Genomic DNA, 25,767 nt, shown 5'->3' with positions numbered 1-25,767 from the left:
GGTTTAATGATCAGTATCAGCAAGAGATTTAAACCTACTCTGATACTGGGTATTAGCACATTTGATCAGTTGTTTGTGTCTCTGACTTTTAACATCACAAAATAAATCATTGGTCCTATACACATTTCACCCAAATCTCCTGTCCAAACATATTTCGAACATTGCATTGCTGTTTAAAAAATTATGTCAAATCTCGACAACCATTCATTGCTCCACATCTACCACATCTTAATTGGATAATAAATGAAGAAACATATTTCTGGCCTTGTTTCAGTAGGTAACCACACGGCGCAGTCCAGTTTAGTTATAGACACATTTTCTCTGTTTAAATCAGTTTAACACTATCCCAAATTTACGGAATAACTTTCTTGATTTGGTTTTCAGTAACTCCAGTTCCATTGAAGTAAAATCTAGTAATGGAGGTATTGTCCCCCTTGATAGACACCACCCAGCATTAGAGATTTCTTTACCTACAAATAAGCTGTACAATTCCTTACCTGCTGAGAGTTTTTATTTTGACTTTAACAGTGCCTATAATGGACTAAATTATTATCTGTCACAGTTCAGCTGGAAGGTGATGTTTCAAAATGTATCCATTGATAAAGCAGTAGAAACCTTCTATTCAGTACTACTACATTATGGCAAGGAATTTTAAATCCCCATAGGGAATTTTAAGGCTCCCAAATCCCAAAGTGGTATAATCATAAATTGAAGTCACTGATTATTGAAAAGAAGAAAGCACACAAGCAGTACAAAATATCAGGTCTCAATAGTGATTATCAGCATTTCTCAAATTAAGAAATGAATGCCTGAATCCAAATCTTGCTATACAAACTATGTCTCAAACAGTGAGCAAAGTATTACTTCCAGTCCACAGAAATTCTATCAATATCTAAGTTTTCAGAACTTAGGTCATGTAAAAATATTCCTTCAACAATGCATCTTAATGAAGTTACAGCAGATACTGGAGAAAATATTGTCATCTTTTTGCTAAACACTTTTCATCTGTTTATTCGTCTTATCAGAATAGTAATAGTATATCGTATGATTATCCTTCTTCTGTAAATCTGTCAGATTAAACATTAGTAAGGCAGAAATTTGCAACAAACAGATATCTCTGGAATTAAAGAAAACTGTCAGATCTGATGGTGTTTTAACTTACCTGCTCAAGTACTGCTCATTTATTTTATGTGAAGCACTCGTTTATCTGTTCAACTTATCATTAAACCAAGATGCTTTCCCAGTGGAATGGAAGAAAGAATTTGTTAGTCCAGTTTTCAAAAATGATGATAAAACTGACATAAAACAATATAGACCAGATACAATTTCTTCTCATATTTCCAAATTTTTGACTCAATAATTCTTGACAAGATCACACCTCTCTTTAGAAACATCACCATTGTTGAGCGAAATGGAGTCTTTTCAGGACAGTTAACCTGTAGTAATCTTCTTTTGTTCTATCTGTTCCTCTTAGATGCAATAGAGAACCACTCTCAGGTGGACTGCATCTATACAGACTTCTCGAAAGCTTTTGACACTGTTGACCTTCGTGCAAAAACTAACAGGTTACGGAATTAATGGGCCTCTCCTCTCCTGGTATGAATCGCCTGCAGATTGTTAAAATAAGGGAGGATGTTTCTGCGCCTATTATTGTTACCAGTAAAGTTCCTCAAGGGTCTCACCATGCACCCTTACTTTTTACTCTCTACATAAATGACATTAAAAATATAGTTAAGAATTTTGAATTGCTTTTTTTACTGACGATGCAAAACTGTGTATGTGTGATTGTTTAAAACTTCAAGAAGATCTACATCACCTAGAAAAGTACTGTATTCGAAATGGATTGAAATCAGGAAAAATGTATACCGTAACAATATCATTTTTTAAAACAAGAAGAAAATATCATTTCAGTACAAAGTTAGTAACAAAATTTTAACTCCTGTTTCACACGTTAATGACCTTGGTGTTTTATTCAGTTATAATCGATCTTTTAATGAACACATTGGAAGTATTTGTAAGAAAGCATTTCAAAGATTGGGTTGCATTACTAGATATTCTAGAGAATTTTCAAACTTAGCTACCTATCGAATGCTGTATGTATCTATGGTACGCCCTATACTAGAATACTGTACACCTGTTGGAACCCTTCTCATCAGACCTCTATAAATAGTTCAGATTCAGTACAACATAAATTTCTTCGTTTATATTCATTTAGAGCAGGATTCTCATATGAAAATGTTGATTATATAGCCCTACGACAGTGTTTAAACCTGCATAGTCTGTCACAACACCGTGACACCCTGGATAGTCATTTTTAAACTGCTTCATTCCTTGGTGAATTGTACACAACTCCTTGAAAAAATTAACGTACATATACCAGACAGACGCACGAGGTTCAAGAATACATTGTCTACAAACTGGCATAGAACTAACTATCTGGGCCAGGATCTCTAAACAAAGTGGATATTGATACATTTAACTGCTCATTGTCAAAATTTACAAATCACTTACATAATCTCCAGAATTAACTATTACTTTCCTGTGCTTACTTGTAACATAACCTGTGTATATACTGTGTCTGTACACAATTTTCTACTTATACTCCACTGAACTTTCTTTTTTGTGTGTTTTGTTTTGCTTATTTTTCTCTGTAATAATAACAACAACAACAACAACAACAACAATAATAATAATAATAATAATAATAATAATAATACCCATGTGGGGATTTACCGGTTACCTGCATCAGGCGCGTCCCATTGGAATTGGGGAAGCTCGCTGGCTCTGCCGTCAGCAGAGTCAGAGGGTAGAAGGGAAATAAAATACCACCGTGAAAAAAAACTGGTCCCTTGCCAGGGTTACGGCGAAGACTGGTAAATGACCAGAAGCCAGAAAACATCTTGAGGCAACCTCTAGGCCTAACAACCCTAGTTGTAAAAGGATGGGTACCCGTCCAAAGCAAAGTCAACTCAAAAAGCATGATGGCACAATATTTCAAGAAACATACCCCAGGGGGTAAATCTTCGGATAAATCCCTCGTCGTGAACGCCACGGCGTACGAGTCTCGTTCGGATTCTGGGGGAGACTCGACATCATGCAAGAGACGAGTCGGTGCGTCTCGGTGTACCCCGAAGAGTCAAAAACTCAAGCCAAAAACTAAAATTTTCTAGCAACTTTCATCATAAATTCACTTACACAAACTGGCGAGCTGAAAACCCTCACCAAAACTCTTCCGAAAATCAGATATCCATAATGTCCCTACAGGAAACAAGGTACCCAGATGAAGAGATTTTTGAATCCGAAGGCTACCGATTTTTCAAGAGCAAAGCGCAAAGAGGAATCCTCAATGGAGCTGTGATGCTTGGAACCGCGTTTGCTGTTAGAACCAAGATCCTTAAATCGGTTGCAAATTTCGAACCTGTGAATGACAGATTGTCTATACTCACAATTAAGTGCGCGAACAAAACCTACGCCCTAGTTAACGCACATGCTCCTACAAACGACAAGAACAAGTGTGATCCAGACGAAGTTGATAATTTCTGGGACCTACTGGATGAAAAATTAAACAAAATCCCGAAACACCATGTCAAGCTTCTTTTGGGTGACTAGGTCGTGAACAGAAGTACAAGAAAGTTATAGGAAATTACCCTGCTCACAAAAGAACCAATCCCAACGGCAAAAGACTGGTGTCCATTTGCGAAAATCACAACCTGCAGGTCATGTCGACCCATTTTCGCCATCTACCCAGAAAGCAAACACACTAAAGAGAAAGTTCAGTGGAGTATAAGTAGAAAAATAGGGTATGTACAGACACAGTATATACACAGGTTATATTACAAGTAAGCACAGGAAAGTAATAGTCAATTCTGGAGATTATGTACGGTAAGTGATTTGTAAATTTTGACCGATCTCGATAGCTGCAGTAGCTTAAGTGCGGCCAGTATCCAATATTCGGGAGATAGTGGGTTCGAACCCCACTGTCGGCAGCCCTGAAGATGGTTTTCCGTGGTTTCCCATTTTCACACCAGCCAAATGCTGGGGCTGTAACTTAATTAAGGCCACGGCCTCTTCCTTCCCATTCCTAGGCCTTTCCTATCCCATCGTCGCCATAAGACCTATCTTTGTCGGTGTGACGTAAAGCAAATAGCAAAATAGCAAATGTAAATTTTGACAATGAGCAGTTAAATGTATCAATATCCACTTTGTCTAGAGATCTTGGCCCAGTTAGTTCTATGCCAGTTTGTAGACAACCTCGTGCGTCTGTCTGGTATATGTACGTTAATTTTTTCAAGGAGTTGTGGACAATTCACCAAGGAATGAAGCAATTTAAAAATGACTATCCAGGATTTCACGGCGTTGTGACAGACTATGCATATTTAAAGACTGTCGTAGGGCTATATAATCAACATTTTCATATGAGAATCTTGCTCTAAATTAATATAAACGAAGAAATTTATGTTGTACTGAATCTGAACTATGGATAGAGGTCTGATGAGAAGGGTTCCAACAGGTGTACCGTATTCTAGTATAGGGCGTACCATAGCCCGTTCGGTCACTGTGTACATTATAATGCACATCGATATTACGGTATCCGTTTATGAAATATTTGATGCAGTACGACCGTTGAGTCACAATGTGCATTGAGATGTACATCTTCCGTGTCACGACTGAGTAACTTGGCCCGACATCTGGCGGTTTTACCGGCCAAATACCAGGAATTGCTCCGCTGCGTAGTTGCTGTTTATGACGTCAGCAAACAGTGTGTTATCTGAAGGCAAATTTCGGCTAAAATACGTGAGGACTGAAGTTCATACAACATTATATTCTAAAGAAAACAGATTAATATGCTAGGAAATGTGAAATAAACTGCAGATAATTAGTTTATTTCACCCTGAGATTTTTATAAAATGGGATGTACATTCTAATGTACATTGTGCCTCAAAGGTTGGCTTGCACCAACAGCTGGCTGGAATATAAAAGGGATGCCAAAGTACTTAGTGTACCAGGAAAGAACTTTCTGGACCTGGTTCACTTCAGGCAACACATCGGTGAATCTTTGATCCTCTCTCAAAAAGTGCGGCCTAAAAAGAGATGCCGTCCAAGTGCCAATACAGAATGTGATGTACCAGATGTGATGTACCAGAAGTGAAGAGACACAAGCAAGCTGATCAGCACCAAATCAACGAAGTACGTTTGGATCAAATAAACCACATGCCAGGGTTCGATGACAAAAAATTGCATCGCAATGCAAGGCTTCAGAATGCAACAAAAGAACGCACTTCTTGTGCCTAAAATGTCAAGTTCATCTTTGCATAAAGAGGGAACACAATTGCTTCCAGAATTATCATACTCCATAAATCTGTAAAGGAAGAAAGTTTTTCATTATTCAGGCACTGTTTCTGTGCTATTAACTAGTGTCTCCAGTAAACTAGAAGGCAATCCTACGCGCTGAATTGCCAGTACCAAGCTTTTGTGTTACTTCTTGGCCGTTTTCCAGAAATTTTGTTTCCTTTTTTGTTTTGTGGTAGATTTTTAGTAACATTATTTAGGTATATTCTTATTTAGAATCTTTGGTATATTGTTTTGGAACTTATTTTATGACTAATTTGCATACTATTTACGTGGATAGATTGAATAAAACTATATAAATAATATTAACTGTGTCTTGTACTCTGCAACCTTCGAGTCACAATGTACATTACAATGCACATCAAAAATCTCGAAAACTGCTCGACCTAGGTGTTTCAAGCTCAGATATAATTAATCACAAGGTTTCATTTAGCAAGTGTACCAAATTTTAGAATTTTTGGCCAATTAGAAAAAATGCGTGACTGAAGGGGATAGATACATATGGCAATCGATAGGTAGCTAAGTTTGAAAATTCTCTAGAATATCTAGTAATGCAACCCAATCTTTGAAATGCTTTCTTACAAATATTTTCAATGTGTAAAATGGTATTACCGTTAAGAAAGTATTACCTATTATTGTTAAAGATCATGGTAGAATATTTTGTACATTATAATAATGTTGTTAGGCAGTCGAGAATTTACAAAAAGGTATTTTGGTAATATATTTTTCTAGAAGCCTGGCCAGGAGCGAAGAAATGGCGTGGAATGACATTAGTAGACGAATAAGTTTGAGTGGCGTTTATAAAGGTAGGAAAGATCACAATATGAAAATAAAGTTGGAATTCAAGAGAACAAATTGGGGCAAATATTCGTTTATAGAAAGGGGAGTTAGGGATTGGAATAAATTACCAAGGGAGACGTTCAATAAATTACCAATTTCTTTAAAATCATTCAGGAAAAGGCTGGGAAAACAACAGATATGGAATCTGCCACGTGGGCGACTGCCCTAAATGCAGATCAATATTGATTGATTGATTGATTGATTGATTGATTGATTGATTGATTGATTGATTGATTGATGGAACGACGAGTAGAGTTATGAGTGTTGTTGTGACATGCAATCTCCATGTTGAAGTGATCGACAGTTATTTAAAATGGCAGCTTAGTTGATGTTCTCGGAGCGAAATGTTTTGTTTGCGATGCTGTGATTAAGGTTATGTCTGAAATTATTTGTAAATAGATGTGAGTAAATAACTGTACCAACTGACAGCATTTCGTGTACATCTTTGTGAATACATTACGGATTGAAAATTTGTACAAGAGATAACTAATTCATACTGAAGTTGTAGTTGGTGAAAACTTTTACGTTTAACTACTACACAGGGAGAAATGTGAGAGACATACAGCTAAACACAGTGTCTCATTTCGTATGGATAGTTGTTGTGCTAGCATGTGCAGAATTTCTAGTTGTAGCAATTATTTATGTAACTGGATTCTAGGTAAGGACACTTCCAAGGCTGGCAGTGAACATAAAAGTATCTCTTTCATTCTTGTATATTGTGTAGGTAGGTAGTCATTTTTGATACACACATTTTTGGTAAGAAATTAGATTTCTTTAGCCAGTGTTCTCTTGTACAATACACAACATGTGATGCTGAAACACGATCAATAATAAATACGGGAATCAGTATTGCAATTTGGCTTTCTACATTTGGGAAAAGATCTTCACCCTTCACACCAGAGGGAACGGATCAACCACGAGATATGCCAGCCCATCATTGGGACTTACACTATCATATTGTTTACATTTTTTCACTTAATTACATGATAATTGGCATAATATTTTCACACTAGTGGTGCAGTAATTCCTTTCCTAAAACTAATGCAATATTTGTGGTGATTGTGGATGTAATACGTATGTCATCTGGAAGAAATATATGGAATTGAGTAAATACGAACTAGCATGCTACCTTCCAAATTTTAACTGTGTAAACTATAATTGATAATCACTGTGGTCTATGCCGCTGATACTAACACATTCACAAAACCACCACTGTCGTATGATAAGGCTGCGGTGATCTAGTAAATTATCAGTGTGGTCTATGCCACTGGTACTAATACATTCTCAAAATTACCACTGTCGTATGATAAGGTTGTGGTGACTCAGTAAATAATCAGTGTGGTGTATGCCATGATACTAATAAATTCTCAAAATCCCCACTATCATATGAAAGGCTGCAGTGATCTAGTAAGCAATCACTGAAGTCTATGCCATTGATACTAATACATTCTCAAAATAACCACTGTCGTATGGTAAGGCTGTGGTGATCTAGTAGACAATCAGTGTGTTCTATAGCACTGTTATTAACACATCTTCAAAATCACCACTACCGTAAGATAAGGCTGCAGTGATCTAGCAAACAATCAGTGTGGTCTATGCCACAGATACTAATACATTATCAAAATCACCACTGTCGTATGATAAGGCCGCGCTGATCTAGTAAACAATCAGTGTGGTCTATGCCACAGATACTAATACATTCTCAAAATCACCACTGTCGTATGATAAGGCTGTCGTGATCTAGTAAATAATCAGTGTGGTCTATGCCACTGATACTAATACATTCTCTCAAATCACCACTGTCGTATGATAAGGCTGCGGTGATCTAATAAACAATCAGTGGTCTCTATACCATGATACCAATATTTTCTCAAAATCACCACGGTCGTATGATAAGGCTGCGCTGATCTAGTAAACAATCAGTGTGGTCTATGCCACAGATACTAATACATTCTCAAAATCACCACTGTCGTATGATAAGGCTGCACTGATCTAGTAAACAATCAGTGTGGTCTATGCCATGATACTAATACATTCTTAAAATCACCACTGCCGTATAATAAGGCTGCGGTGATCTAGTAAACAAGCAGTGTGCTCTACCCCACTAAAAATGAAATGGCGTATGGCTTTTAGTGCCGGGATATCCCAGAGCGGGTTCGGCTCGCCAGGTGCAGGTCTTTCTATTTGACACCCGTAGGTTACCTGCGCGTCGTGATGAGGATGAAATGATGATGAAGACAACACATACGCCCAGCCTCCGTGCCATTGGAATTAACCAATTAAGGTTAAAGTGCCCGACACGGCCGGGAATCGAACCCGGGACCCTTTGAACCGAAGGCCAGTACGCTGATCGTTCAGCCAACCAGTCGGACTCTACGGCACTGATACTAATACGTTCTCAAAATCACCACGGTCGTATGATAAGGCTGCGATGATCCAGTAAACAATCAGTGTGGTCTATACCAATGATACTAACACATTCTCAAAATCACCACTGTCGTATGATAAGGCTGCGCTGATGTAGTAAACAATCAGTGTGGTCTATACCATGATACTAATACATTCTCAAAATCACCACTGTCGTATGATAAGGCTGCGCTGATCTAATAAACAATCAGTGGTGTCTATACAATGATATTAATACATTCTCAAAATCACCACTGTCGTATGGTAAGGCTGCGGTGATCTAATAAACGATCAGTGGTGTCTATACAATGATACTAATACATTCTCAAATCACCACTGTCGTATGATAAGGCTGCGGTGATCTAGTAAACAAGCGGTGTGCTCTACGCCACTGATATTAATACATTCTCAAAATCACCACTGTCATACGATAAGGCTGTGGTGACTCAATAAACAATCAGTTTGGTCTATACCACTGTTATTAACACATCTTCAAAATCACCACTGCCGTATGATAAGGCTGCAGTGATCTAGCAAACAATCGGTGTGGTCTATGCCATGATACTAATACATTATCCAAATCACCACTGTCGTATGATAAGGCTGCGGTTGTCTAGTAAACAATCAGTGTGGTCTATGCCACAGATACTAATACATTCTCTCAAATCACCACTGTCGTATGATAAGGCTGCGGTGATCTAATAAACAATCAGTGGTGTCTATACAGTGATACTAATACATTCTCAAAATCACCACGGTCTTATGATAAGGCTGCGCTGATCTAGTAAACAATCAGTGTGGTCTATACCATGATACTAATACATTCTCTCAAATCACCACTGCCGTATGATAAGACTGCGGTGATCTAGTAAACAATCAGTGTGGTCTATGCCACAGATACTAATACATTCTCAAAATCTCCACTGTCGTATGATAAGACTGCGGTGTTCTAGGAAACAATCAGTGTGGTCTATGCCATGGTACTAATATTTTCTCAAAATCACCACTGTCGTATGATATGGCTGCGGTGGTCTAGGAAACAATCATTGTGATCTATGCCATGGTACTAATATTTTCTCAAAATCTCCACTGTCGTATGATAAGACTGCGGTGATCTTGTAAACAATCTGTGAAGTCTATGCCACAGATACTAATACATTCTCAAAATCACCACTGTCGCATGATAAGGCTGCGGTGGTCTAGTAAACAATCAGTGTGGTCTATGCCATGGTACTAATATTTTCTCAAAATCACCACTGTCGTATGATAAGGCTGTGGTGATCTAGTAAACAATCAGTGTGGTCTATACCACTGATACTAATACATCCTCAAAATCACCACTGTCGTATGATAAGGCTGTGGTGATCTAGTAAACAATCAGTGTGGTCTATACCACTGATACTAATACATCCTCAAAATCACCACTGTCGTATGATAAGGCTGTGGTGATCTAGTAAACAATCAGCGAGGTCTGTGCCACTGGTGCTAACACATCTTCAAAGGTGCACTGCCAATGGACAATTTTGATGGTTTGGTTTTATCCGTAACTACTTTAGTACAGCAATGAAGAACTTTTCACCAGTATAGAAATATTACACAACCAGGTTGTGATACGTAGTTGGTAGAAAAGTGCTCATTTCGACGTTATCGCAATAGGTGCCTCGGGCTATCTGATTTGTACTGGTTGTGCTCGAAGGAATGGTAAGGAGCAAACGACCAAAACTGCGGGACCTCACGACGCTTGTGGCGGTTAAGTGGGAAGGGAATGCGAAGGACACCAACACATGGTGAATAAATTAATATGGGAGGACAGCTGAATCAGGAGATGGTGAAACTCACTAGGTGCAAAAATATTTGAGACGTGGTGCTGATAAAACTAGATGTGCTCTATGGAGAACCTGAAGTGGCAGATGGTGTACGTGATCATGAGGCTGTTTTAGTCATAGTTAGAAATAGATGTGATAGAAAGGAATATCGTATTAGACAATATTATGAGGTTAATGAGAGTGGAATTGGCAATTTTTAAAAAGCATGTAAACAACCTATGGATGGGTTTAATGCAATTGTTGAGGAATGTGAAGAAAGCTATGTACCTTTAAAGTGGCAAGTAATGAATGGTAAGGACCCGTTATATTAGAGCAGGGAACAAATATATTAAGGAGGTGCAGATTAGAAAGGAACAGAGTTAGGAATTGTTGCAGGAGTAAGGAGAGAGTGAAGGAGCTCACTAGGAAATTGTATTCAGCGAAAATATCAGCAAAGGATAACATGATGGCAAACATAATTGGCAGCCATATGAATTTTGGAGAGCAACGGGAGGACATGTATAGGGAGCGTGCATGGTACTGGTAACAGAGCGCTCTGGCGGAGTTCCAAGCATTAATACGGTGAGAGTGCGTTCCGCGTCATAGCTACGGAAAAAATTATCGTTACATCTTGTCGTCAAAATATGAAGTAGTGCTATGGAAGTTGTAATACAATACGGGTTTGAGTACATACACTTCCAAAATAGTCGCTAGTCAACAGTGAATAAAGCGCAGAAACTAGTTGACAGTGGCCATGTGTTACAAGTTGAAGAAAGATGAACTGTTTCCAGTTGCACACTTACCGGCTTCGTCATAAGACAGACGAGTGTTAGCAAAAGCCCGTACAAGGTTACAATTGAGGTAATTACGTTAGCTCATTATTGTTAAACATACGGTATTATATTTTGCATTTTAATTGTATATGATTCACTGGTCTATAATACTTCGAATTTCTATTACAGCTTGACAATCAGCGAAACTGTGTTGAATCAAACTGTGACTGTGTGGCTGGTGCCGGAGGGCACTGTAAACATATGTTTGCCATTATACAGTACTGCAATTCTGACTCCGGATTTAGTAAGACAAATTTGCCGCAAGAATGGGGGAAAACGAATTTGTAAACAGCTGGTATGTAATATTATCGCTGTTAATTATGTAATAAATTAAAGTGCTCACAAAATGATTAATACAGTGTAGATATCTTCTACGGTCCGTAAAATATGCGAAAGGGAAGGGCTGAAGATCTATTTCCCAAGAAGAGGGCGAGAACAGACATGGGTGCTGTTATTACCATCCATAAACTAGGAAAAACAGATATAGGTAATTCGCCTTGTACTGAAATGATTATAGCTGAGCTGAAAACAGAGTCTGAATCGGTAGATAAAAGTTTTTTTGGAGAGTTGTGCAACAATAGCGTGAATATTGGCATAAGAACAAATTTTAATAAACTCATGAACGACTTGCTTCACAGTGTTCACTTCTGGAGAGTTTGTTTTAAACTGCTCATATTACGCTAACAATATAAACAATACTTGATATAGCATTTAAAACTCAGTTTCCAAGTGAAGGTGATGAATGGTTGAAGGTATAACATGACTTGTACGATGAATACATGTTATATCCCACATCTATTCTTGCTGGTGTTTCTGATTTCATTTCTGTGCAAACTATTATAACTCGTGAGTCAGGATAAAATGTTTTAAAATCCGAAGCAAAGTATTTTGCACGGATAGTTTGCTAGGCCTGAAAATAAAATCAGACGTGCGTTTCTTTACTGTTCCGAGAGCAGTAAAAAATATTCCCGCAGCAGTAGTCCGATTTACACCAAATATGACTGCCAAGGCAGCAAAGGTTATACCCAATTTCATTTTCATTAAAAAGAGTAAACAACATTGTTGTTACTTATATTTATAGACACTTTAGAAACAAAGAAAGAAAGTAAGAAATTGAATGTTTTAAATGAAACACTTGTTAAATCCTTCAACTGTGCCTCACTTTTTATGCTCTTGTATCCATGACATCCTCTGCTTACGTCCAGTGGGTGTTGGCACCACAAATTTTATCCAGCTTATCCGAAATACTTTGAGGTACTGTGCTTGAGTTGCACTGTGTGCCTACATCATTCCCACTAAAAACACAAGTGAATTCGAAAGTCGTTGCTTCAATCTGAAATGCTGCTTGCACCGAATTATGTAGGTTTTCACAGTAATTTTCCACAATAAATGCATGAGTTTCCTCATTAGAAGACGTATGCTATTTCAGCATTTCATTTGTTTACTCGCTCTTTCAAACCGCGATATACCGAGCTCGATAGCTGCAGTCGATTAAGTGCGGCCAGTATCCAGTATTCGTGAGATATTAGATTTGAACCCCACTGTTGGGAGCCCTGAAAATGGTTTTCCGTGGTCTCCCATTTTCACACCAGGCTGGGGCTGTACCTTAATTAAGGCGACGGCCGCTTACTTCCCACTCCTAGTCCTTTCCTGTCCCATCGTCGCCATAAGACCTATCTGTGTCGATGCGACGTAAAGCAACTAGCAAACACAAACCGGGATACATCACATTCTCTTTTCGGTTTCTTTTTATAGCTCTCATGAAACACAGATGGTATATATGATGGATGATTTTCAATATTACTTGGCTTTCCTCCATCAAAATGTTCACTGCAAACGACGGAGCATTTGATGGGTTCCCATGGAGTTCCATCTACACTGAAATGCAGGAAAACTTTTTTACAAGTTGTTTTACGTCGCACCGACACAGATAGGTCTTATGGCGACGATAGGACAGGAAAGGGCTAAAAATGCGAAAGAAGCGGCCGTGGCCTTAATTAAGGTACAGCCCCAGCATTTGTCTGGTGTTAAAATGGGAAACCACTGAAAACGATCTTCAGGGCTGCCGACAGTGGGGTTCGAACCCACTCTCTCCCGAATACCGGATACTGGCCGCACTTAAGCGACTGCAGCTATCGAGCTCGGTAAAACATTTATTATTATTATTATTATTATTATTATAAATATTCGGCGTAGTCAGGACACGTGCACATGGAAGGAGATGAATGTAAACATACGAACCTGCTGCAATGCACAATTGAAATGAAATGTAATATTTCAAAGTGTACTTACACGAACGTGTTATTGACTTGGCATACCTGGTATGTTTGAAATGTGTGAGTTTGTCACAGATGAAATAAGGTACTGTACTTACTTTATTCTTCCTGCAGCCGAAATCCACTTCCTCCGTCTGTCCGATTCCCATGGACGACCAGGAAATGTGTGAAATGTGTGTTTCTTTGTGTGTTGTGGCACAACAGTTTCTATTTGATTTAGGCATTTTGATACACTACTACTACCACAATTTCACACCCACAGTTACACAGCCTGGATTGATCGCTCAAGACATGATCACCTAAAAGTTATCGATTTCTTCCGCTAGAGGCGCGCACGCTCCCTATAGATACCAGGCAGAAACAGGTTCCAGGAAAGACATTCCAAGGGGAATGTGTATGCGAGGACTTACAGAATTCCGAAGTATTCAGTCAGCAGTAGTTGGATATAAAGGTAATGTGCAGATAGAGGGAAAATACTGAAATTTACCTAGGATGATAAAGACATTTACAAAAAGATACAATATTTGATGGCTAAAAGAAGCAGCTGAGGTTGATAAGATTTCTGGGTATATATTACAGGCTATGCGTTGCATTCCAGGATTGTCATAATATGTGAAATACTTATTTGATTACCGTTTGCATGAAAGAGTGATACCAAATGAATGGAGAGTTGCAGTCCCAGCGTACAAGGGAAAGAGGCCAGTCCTATTGACATGTGTAGTTGCTTATTGATGGATGTTGTTTAAAGGGGCGTAACATCTAGGTCATCGGCCTGACATGTGTTGTTCGTATGCTCAGGGAAGATTATTCCAGTGAAGCTCCAGCTTGTAGGATTCCAGCAAGATATAGCATATAGCAGAATTTATATTGAGGAGGTGAAACAGACTGTATCGCTTTTGAACTATCGAAGGCTTTTCATAGGATAGATCATGTGAGAATACTTGCAGAAATGAGGGCTATTGGATTAGACAAAATATTGGTTGAATGGTTGGCTAGAAATGTCTAGAAAATATAACTCGGGGAATTAGAGTAAATGAGGTGTTCTCTGATCTGTAAGGATTAATAGGATTAATAGGGGGACCCCCACAGGGCGGTGTTATTTGACCTTAAAATAATGTGAGTAAAGAAGTGGACTGCAGGAGACCTAGAGCTGGACAGTGTAATGAGCTGCGCTGCCCATATGGTTATGAGGGTACAGTACAACCTCCATTATACGTTACCGGAAACTACGTTTTCCCGTATTATTCGTTCAAATTACGTGGTCCTGTCAGCATCGTAATTAGGTCACGTTTTAAAAATCCCGCATTATCCGTTCCTCGAAGAAACGATTTCCCGGATCAACCGTCCAGAAATTTCAGTCCCATCGGCGCTAAATCTTCGATCAATCGTTTAAGAGAAACTGCATGTCACGAAAGGAGGGCTACGGCATACTTACGGACCTTAATGTCCCGTCATTGCGGTAATTTGAGGAAGTATGGTACTATACCGGAAAAAGATCGGCGATGAATTTGCAAAAGGGGCATTCGGGTGGTATTGTTTAAGGAATCGAAATCATATAGCAGTGAGTGTCCACAACAACTCTACTTGTAGACGGAACGAGTTTCGTACTTGTAAACGTCTACATTATGACCAGGGTTAGATGTTTACTTTTTTCGAGTGTATCGCCGAACAGGGCTCTGTATACTCACTGTTCTGGTCCTAACATAAAACTGGGAATTTAACGTTTTTGTGTTAAAAGTGCTGAGCTCAATGTCGCAAATAACCGTAATTTTGGAACTTTTGATAATATTTTTTCTTTACAATTTGATTGTCATTAGTGATGGGCAGAACTGAATATAATGCATTCAAGAACTTGAGAATCGATACTTACATAACCTTTAAAACCTTTAACCTTTAACCTTTAAACAACGTAGGCTAGGTCTAATTTACGCGGTACCAGATTTCCATAGACTGACTACGAACAGTATACCGATGACCAGTTTAAATGGAAGGTTAAAAAAAAAGAGACTTCGCCATCATGTTGGGCGCTTTTGTATCCAGTGTGCTTTATTTTATTAAATTAAAGTATTAAAAACTACTTGTGGTCGATTGTTGTTTGGCTTAGTGTTATTAGGTTTTTCGAACAGTTTGACTGATGAAAGTTGCTGAACTGAAATAACTTTTCAGAGAAAACTGACGAAGTTTCCCCGGCAAAACTGAATGTAAAGTTTCGAAAGTCGCGTAGCGGTAGGCCTAAATAATTTTTGAAGCCGGCCCCACTGTCGAACTTTCCTGCCTCTCACCTGGAGGATCCGGGTTCGATTCCCGGCCAGGTCAGGCAATTTCACCTGGATATGAGGGCTGGTTCCAGGTTCACTCATTCTACGATTACCTTTAATTCAGGAGCTATTTAATGGTGAGATGACGACCCCGGTCGAAAGAGCGAGGAATAACGCCGAGAGGATTCGCCACACTAACCATGCGTCACCTCGTAATCTGCAGGCCTTTGGAGCGAGCAGTGGCCGCTTGGTAGGCAGAAGGCCCATTGGGGTCTTTGCAAGATTATAAGTATACATATTTCTTTTTTGTTATGTTTAGCCAAATTCATTCCCGGATTTTCCGTTTTCCCGTGCTGTATGCTTTTATCTTTGGTCCCTCCAAAAACGGAGAATAAAGTTTCCACTGTATGTTCCAGAGTTGGGACCCACAGCAGAACTACTTGATACGAGAAGTGAAAGCAGCATCATTTGTTCTGGGAAGACTTGAGAGTAAGGAGACGAGATGCGGAAAACAGGAGATAATAACATCCGTTGTTTCGATTAACGATTCTCTTCTTCAGCGAAAAAGTATTTATTTGATTATGACTAATGCAGTTGACTTAGGGCACGTCCAAGATGCACGCTGGTTTTCTGAGTCACAGTCGACATAAGTATGTCCTGTGTTTTTAAGCGGGACTGGCCATAATGCACCTGCGCACTGGTAGTCTGACTCAGATATTTACCGGAATGATTCGTTCATTCTGGTTTCAGACAACCTGCCGCGCAGGCTGTTGATTTTCGTATCGAGTGTGGTAATTCGCCCAGTTCTAAGTAAGCCTGTGTTCAAATTTTAACAAAATAAAACAAAACGTATCCGAACTCATTCTGAAATATTCAAAAATCTGTTTTCGTCGACAAGTAACTGTTTGTACTCCCCGTAAATATATCTTAATTCATTTATTGGATGTATATCACTTCTCATTGTAACATTGTCACTTAGCAGCAATAGAGCTGCAGCCTGTTCTCTTGTTAGTTCCATGCTACACTGATCAGTTGTATTTCATATCTTTTCTTTTGTGGCAGCTCTGTCTGCGCTGACAACCAGCTTTCATAATGGCCACATCCCACCAGACAGTCAGCGTGCATCTTGGACGTACCCTTACAGCTCTGCACTTGTTCTCCAGTATATAGTTGTTGCTTGTCGTTCACAGGCTGTGAATGTATTGCAGGTAACGGGAAAGCAGTAGGAAGAATGAGGCAGGGGGTTGTATATTCATTATTATTTAATTTCCTTTTTCTAACATATGAATTTGCCAATTTAAACAAGATGATTTTAGAAAACTGACAATGAAATAGCTTATAGAACTAGCAATTTTTTATTCAATTCACACAAAGTTGATAGGGTCAGATCAGGTGACGTGTGAAGAACAGTAGCCTACATTTGACAATCGGAGAAAAGTTCACAAGTTCGATCTAGGGAACACGTGAATGCTAAATTCCGTAAGGTCTGTTTACTACCACAGCCATTCTTAACTCTATTTCTTAATCTCTTTAATTCTCTGTTATGTGGTTTTTTTTCCCATTCCTCACCACTTTTATTTAGTGTTTTCCACTGATCGTAATTACTTTTTAGAAATTCTGCCAGACGGTCATGGTGATTCGTTTCTTACCAACCATATGGTATTGTCTAATAGTCCTCTCTTTAAAACAGCCCTCTTTATATTGCATTTGTTTTTAGCTATGGCAAAAACAGCCAGGTGATCATTTGTACCTCATCTGGTTTTATCAGCATCACATCTTGAATATTTTTCTCTCTTGCTGGTTCCATCATTTTCTTATTCGGCTGTCCTTCACCATGCTTTATCTCGACCTTCACAGAGATGACTCTCTCTAGATCTGTACATCCCAAAAACATAAAGTTAAGGCCCGTTTACACGCTCAGACATTTACACAGATCTGCCTGTACAGACCGTGTTTGTGCAGACAAGTCGTTGCGTGTAAATGAATCACCGACCGTAATTTTGGTCTACACTGAGGTCTGTGTTCGGCCTGTGCAAAGTCTGGCGGAGTTTGAATTAACACAGACCACGCGCAGACAAGTCTGAGCGTATAAAGCTCAGTCCTTCGTCTGGGAGCGTGTATGTAGTGTACTGTAGCGTAGTGTTTGCTCTCAATACAGGAACAGCTATGAGTGAGTTTGCTCAAGATTCGCGTAATTGTACCCGTACATTTATGATTGAATTAATAGAACTCTATAAATCATTGCCAAGTGTTTGGAAGATCAAGAGCAAAGAATACAGTGACCGCCATATGATGTATTAGTTTCTAAACTAACATTTCCTTATCACAACTTGTCCATCTATCACAACATTAAACATTAAAATTAAGCCTACTAACTATTTACACCCAATCTTGAAATTGTATTTTAATTAATTCATTCATTCGTTCATTCATTTTGTCCTAGATGTTAACAGTGTTATATGATCTAGGACAACATGCAGGCCTATCTTCACACTTCGTGAGTTAAATTAGTGCTTCATGTCACAATTCTGTACCTGATCCAGTTATACTGCAATTACAACACACATTGTGAATTACTGCATGAATAGATAGATGAATGAATGATTGCACGATTGGATTGTATTCATGCATATTTTCATGATCCAATAAATACCGCTACTGTTCTCTCCCTATCACGGATAACCACCAGATGAAAAGAGAGCCCTTATTATTGATGGATGAATGAATGAATGAATGAATGAATGAATGCACTCAACTTACAGAACGGAACTCCTGCAGCTGAGGAAGGAACATGCAATCTATTTTACCTAAGCAAAATAATGCCTTTGAATTCTCACCTTTAAATATTCCTCTCTTAGAATGTCATATATAGCACGGCATGTTTCCGGAATGATGTGGCTTAAAGATGAAGGAGACACTATAGCAGACCAAGCTCGATAGCTGCAGTCGCTTAAGTGCGGCCAGTATCCAGTATTCGGGAGATAGTAGGTTCGAACCCCACTGTCGGCAGCCCTGAAAATGGTTTTCCGTGGTTTCCCATTTTCACACCAGGCAAATGCTGGGGCTGTACGTTAATTAAGGCCACGGCCGTTTCCTTCCCACTCCTAGCCCTTCCCTGTCCCATCGTCGCCATAAGACCTATCTGTGTCGGTGCGACGTAAAGCAACTAGCAAAAAAAAAAAAAAAAACAAAAAAAAAACAACAACACTATAGCAGAAAATTTAAGGTCCGCATAGCTCTTTCCCGTTGCCAGAAACCTCAGTGTTATTACAAGTCTTTCTAAAGTGCTTATCGATTCTCTCATTACACCGTCTTCTCTCCTTATATACGGTGTGACATACTGCAACACCACTAAGAATTTCTCTTCGTCCATTCTCAAGTAGTTAAAGCAGTCATCTTTTTCCAATGTTAACTCCTTCAAAAGATCAACGTGCGAAAGCAAAACGTGCTGTAGAAGCCAGTCTTTTGTCCACCTTCTACGTTATGATTTCTTCCGCTTTTTAACTTCCGAAATAACAACACTAGACAGAAGTACCACTTTGTAAGTTAATTGACTTAATGTGGCCATGGTCAGGGAATAAGTACTACCTCCGCTCGTCTCGATTAGAAATACAGGACTGCGCGAAAGCTGTACAAATGGTCGGAACGTGTAAACGCAGCGTGAACAGTGCAGACAAGTCTGAACGTGGAAAGGGCCCTTTAGATACTGGAATTTCACATCCTTAACTTCAGTTTCACACTTACAACGAATCCTCAAGTACGTTTGTATTTGTTCTTTCTTCTCTTATATTGCTGATACCAATGTAGAAAATTACCACCTTCTCCTTATCCTCCTCCATTCCTTTTATTTTCCTCAATACGTGTCTTAACCTAATTCTAGAAAACACTCTACCCTGCGTCCGCACATGCCTAAGAGTAGAGTCGCCCATGGCTAGAACCTCAACCCAACCGCTCCCCATAGTGCAACAGCCCAAAGGCCTGCAGATTACGAGATGTCGTGTGGTCAGCACGCCCGTTATTCTTGGCTTTCTAGACCGGGACCGCCTTCTCACCGTCAGATAGCTCCTCAACTTTAATCACGTAGGCTGAGTCAACCTCAAACCAGCCCTCAGATGCAGGTAAAATTCCCTGACCTAGCTGGGAATCCAACTCGGGGTCTGCAGTTAAGAGGCAGGCACGTTACCCCTTCACCGTGGGGCCGGGTGCTGGTCTCTCTTAACTTCCCTGTACCTCCTCTGCTCGACTCACTGCTTCTCTCTTCCCGCTTCCTATGTTGTACTTTAATTCCTGTCCTCCATTAAACTAGCTTACTAACTTGAATAGAAAGTTATTTATATCAACACCTGGAGAAATGTGGCTTAAAATAAGTGTTATTGTCGTATCTTTCATTCAGAACTACCTTCCGTTTTTTTAAAGCAAGTATATAACATATCTAATGATTTCTAGGTAAAGCCCCCTAAACCTCCAGCATTTAGTACAAACAGTAGCAAGAAACCAGCAGCGGCATCGAGTAGTAGCAGCAGTTCATCAGGGACCAGTGAAGAAGAGAGCGACGACGACTCGACGAGTATTGCCGGTACGGAGACCACAGAGACAACACTGGTGGACCGAAATGAAAATGAATTGCAGGTAATTGATTGTATTAACAACTAAATTATGACTATATTGAATGAAACAGTGTTTGAAAGCCAGTCAGTACAAGTCCAGTTTTCAGAATAGAAAACACACTGCATCACGCAGGTCAGCCAGAGCGCTTGCCATCTTAACCTAAAATTGAGTAGCATTTAGGCTATGTAAGAATCAATCAGACAGCTGACATATACTCACCAGCGAAACAAAAGAAGCACCACGTATTTCAGACAAAATTTAGTGTTAGTCCATTTAAAACCTTGTATAATTTAAATTTTTGACCTTACAACAATATGGCAATATAACGTAAGTTAATTAGTTCAGAAGTTTCAGCACAATAATTGAAGAACATTACTGATTATGACAATCACATTTCCTGACCTTTGCCAAGAATAACTACAAGGAGCTGTGGTGCCTCTTGTTTCTGTGGACATTACAGCTTCTAAGGCAGCAAGGGTGTAGTATTGCACAGTATATGTTATGTAGCACACGTTACTGGCACGTCTTGTTCTAACGTGTACAGAGAGGACACGGGGCCCGGTTCTTCTCATAGTGTGCTGATCGCTTTCTTGTAATGGAAGTTCTTCGTGATCGATACGCAACAGCTCTAGAGGCCAGAAATTGTTTCCAGCAAACATCAACGAAAGGGCAGCAAGGAGGAGGTTTTATGAAGAGGTCAACCACATGAGCACCGTGCCTCTCGGATCAAGAGGTCAACCACATGAGCACCGTGCCTCTCGGATCAAGAGGTCAACCACATGAGCACCGTGCCTCTCGGATCAAGAGGTCAACCGCATGAGCACCGTGCCTCTCGGATCAAGAGGTCAACCACATGAGCACCGTGCCTCTCGGATCAAGAGGTCAACCGCATGAGCACCGTGCCTCTCGGATCAAGAGGTCAACCACATGAGCACCGTGCCTCTCGGATCAAGAGGTCAACCACATGAGCACCGTGCCTCTCGGATCAAGAGGTCAACCACATGAGCACCGTGCCTCTCGGATCAAGAGGTCAACCACATGAGCACCGTGCCTCTCGGATCAAGAGGTCAACCACATGAGCACCGTGCCTCTCGGATCAAGAGGTCAACCACATGAGCACCGTGCCTCTCGGATCAAGAGGTCAACCACATGAGCACCGTGCCTCTCGGATCAAGAGGTCAACCACATGAGCACCGTGCCTCTCGGATGCAATTCGCCAACACCCATCGAGTGGAACTCAGTGCTCAGATTCTATCTGAGGGCACCGGATGAAAGGGAAAGAGTACGGAGAAGATCCGGGGAACATTGTACACCCTGTACTTTATCTGGACACCGTTCAATGGAGGCTGTGCGATGCGCAAGTAGAGTTTACGTCTGACAGCCCACCGATACATGGAGGAGATTTTAGTGGAACACGTGGTGCTTGTGTGTATGTGAGTAGAGTAGTTGCTTGGGAGACGTTCCCGTGGCTGCGCTCCAGGCAGGTATCCTGAGCATCCCTGATTGAATCACATTTGTAACTGCAGCCAGAGGCGGTAATACCCATTACTGATGCAATGGAAATCTGTTGAAAACAAGTGAACAAATGGACTGCATATGAAACTGTGCAGAGCTTCAGGTTTTAACATTTCCAAATTCATGTTGGTGGACTGTTGTGATTGTCATGATCAACCATCTTTATCATTTTTCACTGGTTGTGTAAATAGTTTATAGGTTGTCATTATTCATCATACGCCAAATAAATAATCTTTATCATTTATTGTGCTGACACTTCTCAAGTGGGCTAATTAACTTATGATACATTGCCATATTTTTGTAATGTCATAATATTTGATTTTTACTGTGTTTCAAATGGACTAACATGAAATTTTGTGTGAAATACGTCGTGTTTCACTGGTGAGTGTGTTTCATATGACATCAAGAGCCAAATGGACTTTTTTCTGCCAGGTTTGAAATCATGATCTTGTGATTGGAGGCAACACAAGGAGGTGAGCTGTGCGCAGCGTCACTCGTCCGGGTATGTCGGAGTGAGTTTTACTGCTTAATTCCCATAAAATATCACAGTAAAACACAAGCAACAATATAAGAACACAGACAAAATCATTGTTATTGAGGATATGTTGTAACCAGATGCACTCAGTCAGTGAATTGTTGTAGCCTAGTTGAAAACATGATTTTCCACTATTTTACTTTATTTCACCCTTCCGGGAAAATTGATATGTACTCTGTGATAAGTAAACTGAACTTTTCTTTTGCTGTGCTTATCTGGTATTCTTTTTTATCCTGAAATTGTCACAATGAAAGTGAACATTTCCAGGAGCAGATTGAAAGCCTCAAACAAGAGCTAGAAATGATGAGGAGCCGCTGTGAGAGAGTCGAGAGAGAGAAGAGTGATCTACTGCTCCGGAGAATAGCAGCCATCGATATGCCTCCTTCGAAAACAGCAGCGTCAGAGGTAAATATACATTTACATACTACTGAGAAGTTTTTGAAATGGAGTACTGAGCTAATAACAAACAAGCGAGAGTCCATTCCTTTTTGAGAATATTTGTGAATTCTGTTAAGACTGAGGTTATGGTTCTACTCATATCATCATCATCTTAGTCCAGCTCCATAGTTGAGGCCCTCGGACCCCCAGGTTTGATTTCCTTCTTATTCAGATGCTTTCAGTTTGGGGAAAATGCACTTCTTTTTCCATTTATTCCCTTTTATTACCAGCTCCAGGCCAAGATCATGTGTCTTGTTCAGTTTTTAACCAGGTTTATTGTTTGTAATCCAGCATCCAGGAGTATTTCATCCTTTGAGGCATTTCAAGGTTTCCCCAGATGGAAGAATTATTCATTGTTATAGCACTCTGCCAGCCCAGAACCAAGATTAACTCATGAATAAACAAGACCTCATTCCCTATATATTCAGTTGCTGGTGCTACTGGATTCCAGAATAGAGGTGTCACCAACTCACCTGTTATTGCTAGATCCTCTTTCACATTAAGGCACAGCAATGAAACTACCCGTTTCACTCCTTCCCCAAATTCTCAACCATATATTTAGAGATTCAGCCATTTTTACAGCAATAATATAGAACCAAAAAGGAGCATTTGTCTTCATTTTTAAAACTTGACTTATAACTTCACCGCCTTCTCCATTCACAATAACATTGGTTGTCCAGACACAACTTCCTCCCACCATTGATTTTACACTGTCAAATCAAATTTATTTACACAACAAAATTCTAAACACAGTTTAAGTTCTTTCATTCAAGAAAACGTGTAGGGATGTTCACTTTCCTGCCTATGCTGGTAACTTGGGTACCTTGCAAGGAGGGACTAGGAGCTGCAGACCTTGTAACAGTATTGCACCTTTATCTGGGCTTATGGGAGAGAAACACATTGTATTGGCTGGATGAATTCTCGAGCAGCAGCTTTCACCGTCACCACTCATACTACATTGTTCTTCCCGGGAACACCTCTGTCACTCTTACCAAGGGCCAGTCCATTCTCTTCATGTTGTAATTGCCGGTCAGCACAACATCTCTTCTCTCCTCCCCATCATGTCTCCTTTCTGATTGATTGATTGATTGATTGATTGATTGATTGATTGATTGATTGTGAAAATTAAGATTTTATAATTCCACATTTACAATACTGTAATTGTCTTTATTAAAAAGACTACTTTAAATTACACTCGAGAAACATGTTTCGTCCTCTTATAGGACAGCTTCGGTCACCAATACAAATACATAACATTATAAATAAGGCGAGGAGACATTAAAATAAGTAAATGCAAAGTCTTTGTATCCCGTGACGCGGCGTGATAGCGTCTTGTCCATCTTCAATGTTAAAATGGTGCCCTGATCCATAGAATGTTGTGTCTTTCTATGCCAGTACGACAATACATTCTTGTTTTGAACAGATTTCAAAAAATTAGGGACGAGTCCCTCCTTGAGACAGTTTTTCAGGAATAGAATGTCCTTACCTATTTTCGCAATTTTGGTCTTAAGATTTGAATATTTGTTAGCTCTACCTGCCTGGTTGGCATCAACATTGCACGTTATAAATTTCATATTAGAGCCCGTATTGTCAAACTCTCAACTTGTGAAAATTTAGATTTTATAATTCCACCTTTACAATACTGTAATTGTCTTTATTTAAAAGACTACATTAAATTACACTCGAGAAACATGTTTCGTCCTCTTATAGGACATCTTCAGTCACCAATACAAATACATAACATTGCAAATAAGGCGACGACACATTAAAATAAGTAAATGCAAAGTCTTTGTATCCTGTGACTTCGGTTCCCGTTCGCTCGCACATAGCGTCAGGCCCACTGGTTCGCACTTCCCGCGCTGCGTGCTCCTTTCTCGGGGCTCGGCTCGTTCGCCGGTCATGGGAGTTGTCCTGGTGGTGGTGGTGGGGGCGCACCCCGGTACGTGAACGTCCTGCGTCAGGTTTACGTGCACAGAATCAGAGGTGAGGTCTGTTCTGTGCTCCTCCGACGCATTTCGCTCGGTGCTCACGGGGGGCACGCCGTGGTGGGTCGCCACCGGTCCCCTCTCGGCCCAGTCCTTGGCCGTAGCGGGGGCCGTTAGCGATGGGTTGCGCGCTTGCGGACACCCAACCAAACACTGACCAAGGCCTATGTTGCTCAACTGCGGTGATAGCAGCGTGGAGCTCAACATGGTATGGCCGCTGGCGGCGTGGGTAGGGCCCCCTGAAGGCAAATAAAGGAGATAGTCCTTAAGACTGCCAGTTCGAGGCCAGGGCGAGCATTTATAGCGTAAGAGCGAAGTCCAGAAAGTACGAGAACCAGACGTGACGTACACAAGCAGCGGCAGAGGGGAGGGGCCGGAGGGCGAGCAGTAGTCGAGTGCATAGCGGGCTGGGTAAGCGGTCGAAGCAGGCCGGAGAAGTTGAGCAGATGGTAAAGTAGAAATCTTGACGTAGGGGAGCAAGTTACACAATTTGAATGTGAAATTTTGAAATGACTAATGCAATCCCTGGGAATTCACCATACTAAAATGATAGCATACCATGCTGCAGTCAATGGAACGATTGAGTGTTGGCATTGACATCTCAAATCAAATCAATGTTTATCATTCAAATGTTTACTTGTATTGCGCCGAATATCAACAACACACGCTTGCTTCATAAATTTGATCTACCTATAATTCATGTCGTGCCTTAACTTCAATGATTTTGACAGAGAATGGTCTCTAGCAAGACCGAAACTGGATTTCTCAAATATGTGTAACTTTAGTAATGAACAGGGGGAAACCTTTAGCTTTTGTTTGATATTATATTGCTCTTCAGTATGGAATGTATTACCTATAATCTCAAATCATCCGTGAAGGCTCATGTCACTGAGGACTGGGTCACAAAAATTCCTTTGGT

At 40.1% G+C, this 25,767-nt stretch overlaps 1 protein-coding gene across 3 annotated transcripts in view; it reads left to right on the top strand.

Moving 5' to 3' along the window:
- LOC136879210 (uncharacterized) overlaps positions 1-25,767 on the top strand; it is a 1,250,431-nt gene that overhangs the window by 297,875 nt on the left and 926,789 nt on the right. For all 3 annotated transcript variants that reach the window (XM_067153008.2, XM_067153007.2, XM_068228965.1), the window contains 2 exons: positions 20,214-20,396; positions 22,693-22,830. In XM_067153008.2, coding sequence (XP_067009109.2) covers positions 20,214-20,396; positions 22,693-22,830 — 321 coding nt within the window. The remainder of the gene's footprint in view (positions 1-20,213; positions 20,397-22,692; positions 22,831-25,767) is intronic.

The sequence above is a fragment of the Anabrus simplex genome, chromosome 8 (genome assembly GCF_040414725.1).
Source record: "Anabrus simplex isolate iqAnaSimp1 chromosome 8, ASM4041472v1, whole genome shotgun sequence".
NCBI lineage: Eukaryota > Metazoa > Arthropoda > Insecta > Orthoptera > Tettigoniidae > Anabrus > Anabrus simplex.
Note: the sequence above shows the minus strand (reverse complement) of the source record. Positions and strands in the feature narration are given on the sequence as shown.